At 34.2% G+C, this 15,811-nt stretch overlaps 1 protein-coding gene across 2 annotated transcripts; it reads left to right on the top strand.

The window, feature by feature from the left end:
* Positions 1-48: 48 nt before the first annotated feature.
* On the top strand, positions 49-14,272 carry LOC143069615 (uncharacterized). Of its 2 annotated transcripts, none has more exons than XM_076244337.1 (9): positions 49-130; positions 773-911; positions 1,375-1,456; positions 1,814-1,945; positions 9,052-9,157; positions 9,653-9,710; positions 10,321-10,496; positions 11,296-11,420; positions 12,917-14,272. In XM_076244337.1, the coding sequence occupies exons 2-9, from the start codon at positions 775-777 to the stop codon at positions 13,691-13,693; spliced, it is 1,593 nt and encodes a 530-aa protein (XP_076100452.1). In that variant the 5' UTR covers positions 49-130; positions 773-774; the 3' UTR covers positions 13,694-14,272. The 2 variants fall into 2 exon arrangements, with proteins under 2 accessions (XP_076100452.1, XP_076100453.1); XM_076244338.1 differs by lacking the exon at positions 49-130 and adding an exon at positions 142-216.
* Positions 14,273-15,811: the final 1,539 nt, after the last annotated feature.

The raw sequence follows: 15,811 nt of genomic DNA, 5'->3' as shown, positions 1-15,811 counted from the left end.
ATGAAATATGGGCCATGAAATATTACAAATATTTACGACATTCCGAAGACTAGTCTAAGCCGTTACGTTTGGTATTTTTTTAGAAACAAGATATATTTCAGTAAAAACAGATTATTTACGTTTCAAACAGGTATGATACATTGAAACCTAACAGTATGTAAAGTACATTATCAGATTTTTACAGATTTGGGTCGAATAGCGACACAGATTTTTGGATGTAAGCAAGTCATAAAACTAATTATCCAAAAAGACACAATATTTTTTTAGTGTGAAAATATACCAGAGGAAAAGAATTCTAAGTCATAGGTCAAAAATAAACTGACACCAAAGTGACATAAAAAGACCAACAGACAAATTATAGTTCACAAAACACAACATAGGAAAACAAAGACTCGGAAACATAAGCCCAGCTGCCTAAACTAAAATCTAAAAACAGGGGGTGATCTGATGTGCTTCAGAAGGGGAAGCAGATCTTAAATAACTCCTAAGACCATGTTACACTTATCTTGTTGCTAAGGGAAAAACTGGTATTAAGTCCAAGTCCGTAGGTCAGCCTTTGGGTAAAGGGACAGAATAAAGTTATTCTTTTTCTTTTTCAATTCTTCTTTATGTAAATTATGATACATGTACATTGTTGATATGACAAAATCAGATGTGATATTAAACTAAGTAGCAATTCATTCATGTCGTTTTTCTAAATTAAGATGCAGTTATATGTTAATTAGGATATATAAAGTTAATTTCAGCATAACTTGTATTATTATAATTATAGATATGCCTTGCTGGTACTTTGATAAGAAAGAGATAAGAAACACACCAACACACAGAGATGGGATTGACCCAACAACAGAAGCCAGGTACAGAAGAGAAGGGGCAAGATTTATCATTGATGCAGGAACAAAGATGGGACTGTATCCTTGTATAAAATATAAACATTTTAATTTAGTCATACAATTTTATGTTTGTTTGTTTTCTTTGTGATTAGGACTACAAAATTTTCGTCTCTATAACATACTGGTACATGTAGTTCTAGGTTCTAGTGCATCTTGCAATAAATTAGTGTAAGATTTTCTGCAGACTAGAACTATAAAAAATCAAAACACAACATTTTGTTTTCTAGGTTGATGTGGTGGATATCTGCTCTATGGTCGGGTTGTTGTCGCTTTGACACATTCCCCATTTCCTTTCTCAATTTTATGATACATGGTACAGGTTCTTTTAAGAAAACATTGTAAGTTGAATCTGGTTTTGTGGCTAGCCAAACCACACACTTTTATGGCAATGTTAAATATAACACTGAAATGACACCATTACTTGACAGGAATACAGTATAAATCGGAAACAAAAATCCTTATTTCCTTAACATAGCCTCAGGAGATATGATACATGTGCCACTGGTGTAGTATATTTTCACAGATTTTATCTTTTCCATTCATTCAAAGATTTCCACAGATATGTAAGTATTTGATTTTCTTTTTTTTTGGACACCACCTTCTATGCTTTCAGTCTATGCCAAAATCTTTTTTCATCTAATAATCTGAAAAAACTAAATATTAGAATTGGTCCCTATATGCCTATAGTTTGGGGCATCAGACTTGTGGCTAACAGTGCAGACTGTGCTTTTGTCAAAATATATTATCAAAATTGAATGTGATATTGTCAGACTACTTAGCAATTATTTGTGAATTTCATAATACAAACATCTCTTCACTAGTTTAAGCAATGATGACTTGCTCTAGATCATCTTTATTGTTACTAGTTACAAACATCGAAAAAATATCCTGACTTATAGTTTTTTATATTTTTGTTACAGATAACAGCTGCTGGTTGTTTATTTCTGGCTGGTAAAGTAGAGGAAACACCAAAGAAATGTAAAGACATTGTTAAGATTACACAGAGTATCCTGTCTCCACAATTATTTTCAGTGTTTTCAGAAGACCCTAAGGTGAGATTGTAAATTATTTAAATTTAAAACACATAATCTATATACACTTATTTAGCTGCTTAAGGATGTACTTAGGTGAGGTTTTGGAATGAGTGTCAAATGTTCGGACTCCTTGGTGTTTTTCATACAAGACAAGGTTAAATATATTGCCCCATAACACCTATTTATCTTTTATCATAAGACTTTATAGCTAATAAAAGGTCATTTGACAAAATTAAGGCAGATTCTTGATTTTCTTTCTTTAAATTTGAGACTCAAATAATACCAATGCAAATATAAGGTAAAAGACAGAGTCAGCCTTTTCCCGCCTTATTTTATAAGTCAAATATCTCGAAAAGGAGCTCCATGACCTATCAATATTTTTAGCTTATTTTGATCCTTTACTCATATTCTTCCAGCTTAAAGTATCAATTTTGAATTTTTGATTTATTAAGTCTCCCAAACAAAGTTTGGAGACTTATTGTTTTTGGTCAGTTCTTATTATTTTTATTATTAAGTCTCCCAAACAAAGTTTGGAGACTTATTGTTTTTGGTCAGTTCTTATTATTTTTATTATTCTTCTTCTTCTTCTTCTTCCGCCACTTTAAAAAATGAACTTGTCTGCAGCGTTTCTCTCAAAACCGCTTGTCAGATTGACTTAGGATTTCATAAAATGGTAGACTAATATGTCTAGGTGAGCCATCAATCTTTCGTTTGTGCATTGGTGTCTATTAAGGGGTATTTTGGGGGGTAGAAAGAAGGGAGGGGTTTACTATAGAACCCTATGGGATTTTATTTTCTAAAATTTTGAAATGAATATAACTTGAAAACTGTAAGTGATAGATACATGCAGTCTTCAGAAATGATTATAGGACAATAAAACAAATCACATGAAATATAGGGGGAGTCCCTGGGAGTTCATCCCCACCCCCTTCAATTTGAGAATATGCTTATATCTTGTAACCGATCCAGATCCCCACCCCTAAACCATATATATTCCTGATTGGGACAATAAAACAAATCAAATGCAATTAAAGGGAGGTCCCCGGGGGTCATCCCCACCCTGTTCCATTTCATAATGTGCTATTATCTTGTAAATGGTCCAGATCCCCACCCTTAAACCATATATATTCTTGTAGGGGACAATAAAACAAATGAAATGAAATTAAAGGGAAGTCCCTAGGGGGTTGTTGAGAAACCCACGAACAGGGAATCTTACGACACAGCAATTCATAGTAATCCCTCATTAACAGACGCCCAGAAATTCAACTATTTGAAAACACTACTTCAAAACGAGGCTTTGACTACAGTTTCGGGTTTTACACTTACAAATTTAAACTACAGTAAAGCAATAGATTTATTACACCAGCGATTTGGACAGACTCAAAAAATCACGCACACGTACATGCAGACTTTGTTAGCTCTACCCGCACCCGATAGTACAGTACAGTCATGCTGTAGATTTTATGACAAGTCAGAAACGCTCATAAGAGGACTAGAATCACTAGGTCAAAGTCAGGAATCATATGGTGCATTACTTATACCTATTATGCTCAACAAATTACCAAGTAGAATTAAGGAGAATATTACCCGTGAACATGGTTTAAAACAGTGGTCGCTTGATGAACTCAGACAACACTTATTTAATGAGATAAGTATATTAGAAGCCGGACAAAGAGTTAATCTAGAATCAGATGAAACATGGCATAGCACAGTATACCTTGCTAAAACTGACACCAAAAAATACAACAATAACAATAACAGAAAGCCACAGAGAAGTGAGTTAGCCGTCCACACGCGGAAACCATGTATTTATTGCGGTGAGTCTCATAGCCCTAATACATGTATGAACATTGTTGACCAAAAAGCCCGTCTAGAAATCCTTAAACAAAAGAAAGCTTGTTTTAATTGTCTTGGCAACCACCGAGTTACAGATTGTAAGTCTAAAGGAACTTGTAAACAATGTGGTCGAAAACATCATACCAGTATTTGTTTAAATAAGAGTCAGTCTTCGTTTTCTAGCAACAATAATCCGAATTATAACAATAATGATAATACACCCGCTTCGTCCGATCAGCAAGATATAGCCAAAACCGCATCAGCAATGCATTGTACTACATATTCACAAGTACTTCTCAAGACCGCGATAGCTACGGTACACTCGAACACGCAAGTGAGTATGGACGCAAACATACTGTTCGATGAAGGCGCTCAGCGCTCGTTTATTACAGATAGTCTAGCGGAGCAACTAGAATTAAAACCAAAAGGAACAGAAGCCATATCCATTTCTGGATTTGGAGGAGGTAACGAATCAGTACGCCATTTGAAAACCGCTGACATATTTGTACTCACGGAAGACGGAAGCCGCACACAACTGAACTATTGAAGTTTTATGAAGAGTCAAGAGCACTGATGACCAAAGGTGGATTCAACTTACGCTCATGGGCATCGAATTGTACAGCACTTAACGATTTAGCTACATCTCAAAACGTTAACGATGGAGATAACTGTATTAAAGTTTTAGGATTACGATGGAACACCAAAGATGACCGTGTTAGTTTTGGATTCAAACCATTGTCTATGCTACCAGATAATCAAATCACGAAACGAGAAATACTAAGAAGATCGTCAAAAATCTACGACCCACTTGGAATTCTAAGCCCAGTTACAGTGCGTAGCAAGATACTATTGCAAGATTTATGGACACAGAAACTAGGGTGGGACGAACAAATACCTGATGAAATTAGACCTCAGTGGCATTCTATCGATCAAGACTTGAAAAAATGTACAGAGATTGAATTTTCGAGACGTTATTTTGAAAATATGGACACTACCGATGAATCTACCTTACATGTATTCACCGATGCAAGCGCAGTAGCGTACGGCGCTTGTGCGTACTTAGTAAAAGGAGAAGAGTCTAACTTTGTCATGGCTAAAAATAGAGTGGCACCTTTGAAAAAGTTGACTATACCACAACTTGAACTTATGGCAGCATTAGTCGGAGGACGGTTAACGTCACATATAATGTCAAGTTTACGAAACGTTAAAAAGTGTGTACTATGGAGCGACAGTCAAATTATTTTACACTGGATATCTTCGAGGAAGCAACTCAAAACCTTTATAGCAAACAGAGTTATCGAAATCAAAGAGCTAACATGTGAACATAGCTGGAAATATTGCCCTACAGAACAAAACCCTGCTGATTTATTATCACGTGGCTTATCGTATGAACAATTGAAAAATAGCAAACTATGGATGCATGGTCCAGACTGGTTAACAGACGAGAAACAATGGCCGAATGAATTTCAAATCGACAATAAAGTGATGACCACAACTAGTAGGGACAATGAAACTCCAGAAACGCAAGATGACTTTATACGGACAAAAAACAACGTATTGAACGTAATCAACGTTGATAGATACCATTCATTCAACAAAACTGTGCGTATCTTAGGTTACGTACAGAAATTTCTAAATAACTGCTGTAATACAGTTCCTAATACTAGTAGACTGACCACAACATATCTAACACCAAATGATATACATAATGCAACAATGAAGTTAATTGAAGCTGTGCAACACCAAAGATACAGTGATGTTTTTGAAAGCTTATGTTCAAAGTCAACACATAGTTTGATACGTCAATTACGTTTGTATCTGGACAAAGACGGATTAATACGATGTGGTGGACGCATTAATAACGCACCACTTCCAGAGAATGCAAAATTCCCGTATTTAATACCAACAAAGCATAGACTAACAAAATTACTTATATATGATATTCACATTGAAAATTTACATTCCGGCATAGGAGCTACCGTAACTTATTTGAGGCAGAAATATTGGATACCTTCAGCACGACAAGAAGTTGGATGCGTAATTCGAAAATGCGTAAGTTGTCGAAAAGTAACAGGAGTTGCATACAAAGCACCAGATCCTCCACCTCTACCAAAAGATAGATTATCGTCCGAAGAACCATTTACTATATCAGGCGTCGATTTCAGTGGTGCGCTTAACATCAAAGGAGACAATGGACTATTTCGTAAAATGTACATATGTTTGTTTACATGTGCCAATACTCGAGCTATTCATCTTGAAATAGTTCCAGATATGACTGAAAAATCGTTCATGCTAGCTTTTCGTAGATTCATAGGCAGGAAATCGATACCCAGAGTTATGATATCCGACAATGCTACAACATTTGTTGCCGCCGCGGAGGAAATACGTAAGTTAACGGACTCTAAATCTTTACATGACAAATTAAGCAAATTTGGAACCACATGGAAATTCATTCCAAAGCGTGCCCCATGGTACGGCGGATTTTGGGAAAGACTGGTTGGACTTACTAAAAATTGTCTTAAAAAGATTCTTGGACGCGCATGTATAGATTTAGCTGTGTTACAGACATTAGTTGTGGAAATTGAAGCTAACCTTAACAATAGACCGCTTACCTATATATCGTCGAACATTGCTGATCCAGAGCCGCTTACCCCGTCGCATCTATTGTATGGAAGACAAATTAAATCAGATGAAACAGACTGTTATAGTGCCGATTTAACAAACAATCATGAAACTATGAATGATCAAGCAAAAAGGAGATTCCGTCTTATTGAACAATTTTTAACAAGATGGAAACATGAATATTTGACTTCATTACGAGAATTTCACCGAGTGTCTGGAAATAACAATCAAAGTGTAAAACTAGGAGATGTAGTTCAGATATATGATGATAATTTTCCACGTACGACATGGTAACTTGGTGTTATTGAAGAACTTACCTATGGAAACGATAACCTTGTGCGATCTGCGACGGTCCGAACATCTAACTCTAAACTTAACAGACCAATTGTAAAGTTATATCCTTTGGAGATTTGTGAATCCGATTCAATTATTACCAAGACGCAAAGATATCAGCGAAGAGCCAAGACAGATGCCGTAGAGAAAATCAGAAAGTGTTTAAAGTGACATTTTTCAATTATATTGAGGTGAAGTGACAGTGAATTTAAATTATTTTAATTTATATGAGACATTAATTTTAAAAGAAATATTTCATTTCATTTATTTGTAAAATTTCATTCAGTTCTAGGACAATTTATTTAATTTATTCAGTATATTTGAGCCACTTTCTGCGGCCCCGAGAATGTTGAGAAACCCACGAACTTTAACGTGACGTCCTGCGGACGTCGGTAAGGAACTTTCATTGTAACGTCATTCTTTTGTTGTTGTTACTTTATACCTGAATGTGGCTACTGCAATACAATTATACAGCTTACAACTTTTGTTTCCTTCACAATAGGGGTCACCCCACCCCCTCTTGTTTAAAACTTGTAAACGGTCAACATCCCCACCCCTAAACCATATATATTCTTGTATGGGACAATAAAACAAATCACATGAAATTAAATGGAAGTTCCTGGGGTCACCCCCACCCCGTTCAATTTGAGAATGTACTATTATGTTTTAAGCGGTCCAGATCCCCACCCCTAAACCATATATATTCTTGTAGAGGACAATAAAACAAATGAAATGAAATAAAAGGGAAGTCTGGAGGAGTTACCCCACCCCCTCTTGTTTGAAAACTTGTGAACGGTCAACGTCCCCACCCCTAAACCATATATATTCTTGTAGGGGACAATAAAACAAATGAAATGAAATAAGAGGGAAGTCCCTAGGGGGTCACCCCACCCCCTCTTGTTTGAAAACTTGTAAACGGTCAACATCCCCACCCCTAAACCATACATATTCTTGTATGGGACAATACAATAAATCACATGAAATTAAATGAAAGTTCCTGGGGGTCACCCCCAGCCCGTTCAATTTGAGAATGTACTATTATCTTTTAAGCGGTCCAGATCCCTACCCCTAAACCATATATATTCTTGTAGGGGACAATAAAACAAATGAAATGAAATAAAAGGGAAGTCTGGAGGGGGTCACCCCACCCCCTCTTGTTTGAAAACTTGTGAACGGTCAACATCCCTACCCCTAAACCATATATATTCTTGTAGGGGACAATAAAACAAATGAAATGAAATTAAAGGGAAGTTCCTGGGGGTCGCCCCACCCCATTCAATTTGAATACTTGTAAATGGTGGAGATCCCTACTCGTAAGCCATATATATTCTTGTATGGGACAAAAAATCAAATCAAATGAACATATGAATGGCGAGTTATGGGAGCTTTGTTTGGGAGACTTCGTAACAGCATCCTGTTACAATTACTTCTTGTTTATGATGTATTTAAATGAGTAGTTATTGTTGCAAACTCCATTAGTAATTTGAATTGAGATCAGCTTTGGAATAAGGGAAAGGGGGATGTGAAGAAAAAAAAATTGGGGGGGGGGCAATTTTTCTCATTTCAGATTTCATAAATAAAAAGAAAATTTCTTCAAACATTTTTTTGAGAGGATTAATATTCAACAGCTGCCCCCCAATTTTTTTTCTTCACATCCCCCTTTCCCTTATTCCAAAGCTGATCTCAATTCAAATTACTAATGGAGTTTGCAACAATAACTACTCATTTAAATACATCATAGTGAATTGCTCAAAGGCAAAAAACAAATTTTAAGTTGAATAGACCACATTCATTCTGTGTCAGAAACCTATGCTGTGTCAACTATTTAATCACAATCCAAATTTAGAGCTGAATCCAGCTTGAATGTTGTGTCCATACTTGCCCCAACTGTTCAGGGTTCAACCTCTGCAGTCGTATAAAGCTGCACCCTGCAGAGCATCTAGTTTGTTCGTTGGTGGTGTTGTTGACTCATTATACTTTTCCATTTGCAATGTTTCGTAAAATTTCTCAATTGTTCTCTTACCATTTCTAACAATTTTGGCGGAGAAAGGATTGGTTTAATTTTTTTTTTCATTTTCTGTGAAAACGTTTAAAACAAAAAGAAGCCAGAAATCAATTTTTATAGTAAAACCTTTAATGATTTGTTTCGAAGTAGACACAATAACTATAAACAGTTAAATAGACTGTGTTAATTAAAATTAAGACTAATCCTGCAAACAATATTGTAAATGTAAAAAAAACATTGGGATAGTTTTCATTGCTTTTATAAATATAACAGAATAATCATGATAATTGCTGGGAGTTATTATCAATATTCATATTTTATATTTCAGGAAGAAATAATGACACTAGAAAGAATACTTCTACAGACAATCAAATTTGATTTACAAGTTGACCATCCTTATGCTTGCCTGTTAAAGTTTGCCAAACAAGTTAAAAGTAAGTTGTTCTACACAAGACTTCCAAAATTTATTTTTTTAAAATCTTTTTAGCTATGAAACAAAAGGTAATAAAAAAAAGGCTGATATGAAAACAGATACATGTAACTACATTTGAAGTGTGTATCAACGGTCTGAAATTCTCGACATGATGCTTTTTATTGATGCAAAAATACATTTATAAGAAAATCTAACGTTTTTAATAATAATTGTTTTCTAATACCATACGTTGACTTGACAGCAGTGAAGTTCAGAACAGAGACGGAATATGAAAAGCATGCATTCTTTTCAAACATTATTGAATTTTAAGTTTTATTTTCTACGTTATTACCTTTAAGCAAACATTTCAGAAGTGCATAAGATATAAGATGAATGGTGTGAATGAAAATTTCTGAAGCTTTCAAGTAAGCACTTGTGAACATGCACACACTTGTTTTTCTGAAACTATTTATACTTTGTTACTTGGTTTTATTTGTATTATCACTTTATTTTACAGTTGAAAAGGAGAAATCACAGAAACTTGTACAGATGGCTTGGACGTTTATAAATGACAGGTTGGTAAATTTACCAAACATATATTTCTTTAGGACAATAAAAGATGTTAAAACCTAAAGGGATATGTTATTTTTGTCTCTATAGACAGCTATTATCACATAATCCAACAGTATTCACCATACTTTGAATTTATAGTCGCTTAACTAAAGGGTAAGCACATTAAGGATTACTTCATATTTGAACAAAATATATAGAAATGCATAAAATTAAGAAATATTAATGAATAAGACCAGATTTTCAAAGTTACGACACCATAATTTATCACATTTGTAAATTGTAAACAAGAGTTCAGAATTTTTTTTATCCTAATTAATTTATTGAAACATTGTTTACAACAAAAGAGACAACATAATTGTCATAGAGAATAAAACCCATTCAGAGCATTCAAAGGTTGGAACAAGACAAGAATATACCTTTTTTTACAAAATGAACTTTGTCAAACTTTGTTGATTTTATTTTCTGAAAACCATGTACCTAAATTGAGGCTATATTAGGATCATGTAATGTATTGTAATGTATTGTAACTTTAATTTTGTACCAATTTTGGGTTAATACAAACCTTATTGCTCCCCGCTCTTGTGTGTTTACATTAAACATTATATATTTCAGTTTATGCACAACCTTATGTTTACAATGGGAACCAGAGGTAATAGGGATATCACTGATGTACCTGGCAACACGATTGGCAAAGTTTGAGATATCTGACTGGCAAGGCAAGCCACCAGGAAGCAAATTAAAATGGTGGGAAGGGATCGTGGAAGATATCACAGTCGAATTAATGGAGGGTAAGATATAGCTAGATTTACAATTATAGAAACAAATCATTTATAGACATGATAGAAGAGGTCCAGAAAAGTAAGTATTTTCACTGTACCAAAATCAACTAGATAAATATTTGTGGAATCTTGGAAGAATTAAGCATTATGAGTCTTAAAAATGGAATCATTTTAATTTTGGTTTAACCCTTTCCTCCATAATGACGCCTTTTGATGCCACCCCCTTTACTCCATAATAACGCCTTTCGACGCCTGTGCAGTGCCTCAGTTGAAACGTATTAACTAGGAAAAAACTTCTTCAGACTTTAAAAAAATGTATCTAATATAAAAAGGATATTCATGAGAACATCTAACTGGAATTTCATTGATGAAAAATTTGTTTTCGCAATGCATTAATACTTTAAACCTGATGATTATTTTTCACTGAAAAAATCCTATGCGAATCAAGTATGTAAAAAAAAATTCCATGGAGGAAAGGGTTAATTGCTATTGGAATACTCTCATAATAAAAGTACATGTAATGAAATACATGAGTCCTCTTGATGTCTTTTGGTTATTAATCTCATCAGATTGATGTAAACCCCACACATTCTTTTATTCTTAAAAAATGAAATTGGAAATTAGGAATACACCACAGAGACAACCACCCAACTTATATGAATGTATATATAGATGACTCTGCTTGAAAATAAAATAGATTTATGGTAAAAAATTTGGTAAAAAAATCAATTGTATTTTAAAGATTTGTAAAATTAGAAAATATATATATATTATCCATGTTAATTAAACCTTAACCTTCTGTTTTCAGATATATGTCATAAGGTGTTAGATCTGTACAGTAAAAATCCCCAGCAACATGAAGATTCTCCTCCAGTCACACCTAGTAAATCACACAGACAAACACCCCCACCACCACCTCCACAGAAACGTAGTGTAAGTATGGTATGCAGACCCTGTGGAAAATTATACATACCCAACCTGATTTAAGGTGGTATGGGAGTCTAAATTAAAAATGATAGAATTTGTTCATACTTTGCCATATGATCAAAAATATAATAAAAATGATAAGTCACAGCACATTTTCTCAAGCTACAGGTTGTGACAAAATGACAAATTTTGTATGGATTATACAGGAAAAAACATCATTATGTGATTAGAAGCTAACCTAAATGATAGAATTGTAAAATAAAATACAAGAAGATAGCTTTTAGCAAATGTTTTGAGAATATCAAAAGAAAAGATAGGGTCACCCTGCGTTTTTTACGAGCTAAAATAAAAAAAATAGAAAAATTCCAAGTAGATTCTTCAGAAAATGCACTATTTCAGAGTTACCTCCCCTCTTTTTGAGATATGGCGCGACATGTAAAAAAACCTTCCCCCTTTTTTACAAAATACTCAATAATTCAAAAGTAAAATTTTGAATCATCACCAAAAAGTATACAGGTCTTAAGATTAATATAACAAAGAAGTGTGTAAAGTTTTAAGCAATAATCAAAAATCGTTTTTGATATACAGTGCGACATGTGAAAAAAACACACCCCTGTTTTAGTTATAAAGTGCTGTAACTCAAAAAGTTTTAATCTTATTTTCACCAAAAAGTATACAGATCATTTGACCATCATAGGAAACAACTTTAATAAGTTTCATGAAATTTGAATAAGTCGTTCTCAAGTTATGGTGCGACATGTTTACACCGGACAAACAGACGGACAGAGGACATTTGTATAACATAATACGTCCTGTCAAAATTTTAGCGGGCGTATAAAAATGACAGACACATTGTATGTGCACCTGTCTATGGTTAAATATAAAAATAAGAATATGTGGTATGATTGCCAATGTCAATGAGACAACTCTCAACTAAAGATATAATGACATAAAAGTTTACAACTACAGATCACTGTACAGCTTTCAACAATGAGCAAAACCTATACTGTATAGTCAGCTGTAAAAGGCCCTGAAATGTCAAATGTAATACCATTCAAACAAGAAAACTAACCGCATGATTTATTCACAAAATAATGAACAAAACACAAATACTATATACAGCAACAAAAAACAATGCTTTTCACTTGGGAACATTCAGTATGTGGCAGTGTTAAAGTCTAGATGTTCTTTGGTGGTGGTTATGTTTCTGTCTCATTTACATTTACATGTACCTCTCATTTCCTTTTATTCATGTTGGGAAACCTACTTTTGAGTAGAAGAAAAGTATAAACAGGATTTTTTTTTAAGTAACAAAACTGAATTTTACTGAATTTTACAGACTTTTATATAGTATATTATGTGTTAAACTGACTTCTACTGATAAACTGATTTTAACTGAAAATTAAGCTGGGGTTCAGGCATAATTGAAATATTAGTTTCCTTCTCGGAATCTCCACTATTTATAAAACGAAATAAATGTATTTTTAATTTTGTAATTACAGACCACTCCAGCAGATGGCGCACCAGATAGTAAATTAGCAAGAGTAGATAGTCGAACAACAACACCAAAAGTAAAAGAATCTAATTCTAGTTCTGATCTCAGACAAACTGCCATGGTAAACGCTGCATCTAAATCACATTCCTCAGATGACACAAATATACAAACTATACAGACAGTAGGTGCTGCACAAACTACAGAGTTCTCATCCTATAATCCTTATATGTCACGTAGCATGTACAGTTCATCATTCTTGTCAGGAGAGGGTAGTAAATCAATACAGAATTTAATGAGTGGTGGGGGTGGGGGTGGTGGAAGCTCTGCTGAGAATTATCCACCAGGGCAACAAACACCTCAGGGCATGGCCCACTACTCTCAATATCCTCCTGGCTACCAACAGGCAAATTATGCACAGGCAGCTCAACAACAGTATTCTGCCCAGGGCCAATATCCTGGATATCCACAACAAGCATATCCTACAACACAACAGGTTCCTGGTCAACAGCAGGTTTATCCACAAGGTGCCAACTATCAGCAGTACCAGCAGGGGCAACAACAGTACCCAGGTCAATATCCTCCCACATCATCAGTTCCAAGTCCGTACAACACTGCAGGAGGTCAACAGGGATATCAACAACAGCAGCAAATGATTAATCAACGTGGTGCTTCATCAAACGTACCTCGTGGCACAAGTACGCCACGTTCATCGAAGTCACAGACACAATCATCACAGCAAGGTCAAAATCAGAATTTAGCAATGGTACGAATAACTGGCAGATGAACAGATATATTCATTTGATATGAAGTAGCGTAATGAAACAAGCACTCAAACAGGAATTGAAGAAAGTTAACATTTTCTTTGGATTTTGAATGAATATTTTCTTTGGTGGAGAGGTTAAAAATGTGATGTTATTTCATGTAATGAAATCAAAACAGTTTATTGAATGTTAAATGAATTTATGAATTATATGTGCAGGAATAATAAAAACATCTTTATTTAAGTGGAAAACTGGAATATTCATTTTATTCACGTGAAAACATGATATATTTTTTAAAGAAAAAATAATATTTTATACCAACTGTAAATGTAAAAATATAATTAATTTTACGACAATTGGACATTTTATACTCCTTAAGTTTGTGTATAATCATAAACCATCAACTAGATTGTTAACAATTTTCCTAAAACTAAGGACATTTAATGTTTCTTTGAATGGTATTGTTAAAGTTGTGCAAACACAGTTTTTAAAAGAATGTCTGTATAGAGATTTTTTTAGTCAACAAATTGTTTATACTGAATATTGGCTGTTAGTCAATTGTGATTGTACATTACAGTTCTTGATATAAAATATAAAAGAATCTTCTTCTTCTTCCTTTATAGTACAGGTCTCTGATGTTTTACATGTTTGATGTGAGAATAACAAATGTACGGGTAGTTGCGAATTATCTACAGTGAAACTGCTTCTTTAAAATATTATTAAAACAAGGTTTGACATTTATTGTAGCTGGACAACTTGCACACCTTCAAGGGTTGTACAGCTTACTAAGTGTATGACAGTACATTCCAGATTCTGATGGTATCTCGGAAAAACAAGTATCAATATACTTAAGTCCTGGCAAAAGGAACGAGGACGTGTTCTTTGTGTCTTCTTACTGTAAATTTGTAGTCGTTCAAAATTTCCTTTATGCCAACTTCAAGTGTGGTTTGAAGAGATTTTAATATCAGGTAATAACTACAACTCTCAGAAGTCTCTAAACATGAAAGCCCCCTTGGAGATTTAGTTTACAAAGCCATATAAATTATGTGAATCAGTGGGAAAAAGTAATGGAAAAAAAGTGGGTAATGCCAAAACACATATATAACAGCACATGGTGATGACCGTTACCTACTTTTTATATGGCCGCAAAAATTGAATATTTTTATGCCCCACCTACGATAGTAGAGGGGCATTATGTTTTCTGGTCTGTGCGTCCGTTCGTTCGTCCGTCTGTCCGTCCGTCTGTCCCGCTTCAGGTTAAAGTTTTTGGTCAAGGTAGTTTTTGATGAAGCTGAAGTCCAATCAACTTGAAACTTAGTACATATGTTCCTTATGATATGATCTTTCTAATTTTAAAGACAAATTAAACTTTTGACCCCTATTTCACGGTCCACTGAACATAGAAAATGAAAGTGCGAGTTTTAGGTTTAAGTTTTTGGTCAAGGTAGTTTTTGATGAAGCTGAAGTCCAATCAACTTGAAACTTAGTACATATGTTCCTTATGATATGATCTTTCTAATTTTAAAGACAAATTAAACTTTTGACCCCTATTTCACGGTCCACTGAACATAGAAAATGAAAGTGCGAGTTTTAGGTTTAAGTTTTTGGTCAAGGTAGTTTTTGATGAAGCTGAAGTCCAATCAACTTGAAACTTAGTACATATGTTCCTTATGATATGATCTTTCTAATTTTAAAGACAAATTAAACTTTTGACCCCTATTTCACGGTCCACTGAACATAGAAAATGAAAGTGCGAGTTTCAGGTTAAAGTTTTTGGTCAAGGTAGTTTTTGATGAAGTTAAAGTCCAATCAACTTGAAACTTAGTACAAATGTTCCCTATGATATGATCTTTTTAATTTTAATGCCTAATTATATTTTTTACCCATTTTCACGGTCCATTGAACATGGAAAATGATAGTGCGAGTGGGGCATCCGTGTACTTTGGACACATTCTTGTTTGGTCGTATATTGGTATTATGTAAATCGTCCGAAGACATTTGGTTTTCGCACTATAACTTTAGTATAAGTAAATAGAAATCTACGAAATTTACAAACAAGGTTTATGACAACAAAAGGAAGATTGGGATTGATTTTGGGAGTTTTGGTCCTAACAGTTTAGGAATAAGGGGACCAAAGGGTC

This window comes from Mytilus galloprovincialis, chromosome 3 (assembly GCF_965363235.1).
Source record: "Mytilus galloprovincialis chromosome 3, xbMytGall1.hap1.1, whole genome shotgun sequence".
Lineage (NCBI taxonomy): Eukaryota > Metazoa > Mollusca > Bivalvia > Mytilida > Mytilidae > Mytilus > Mytilus galloprovincialis.
The sequence above is the reverse complement of the archived record's forward strand: the minus strand, read 5'-3'. Positions and strand labels throughout refer to the sequence as shown.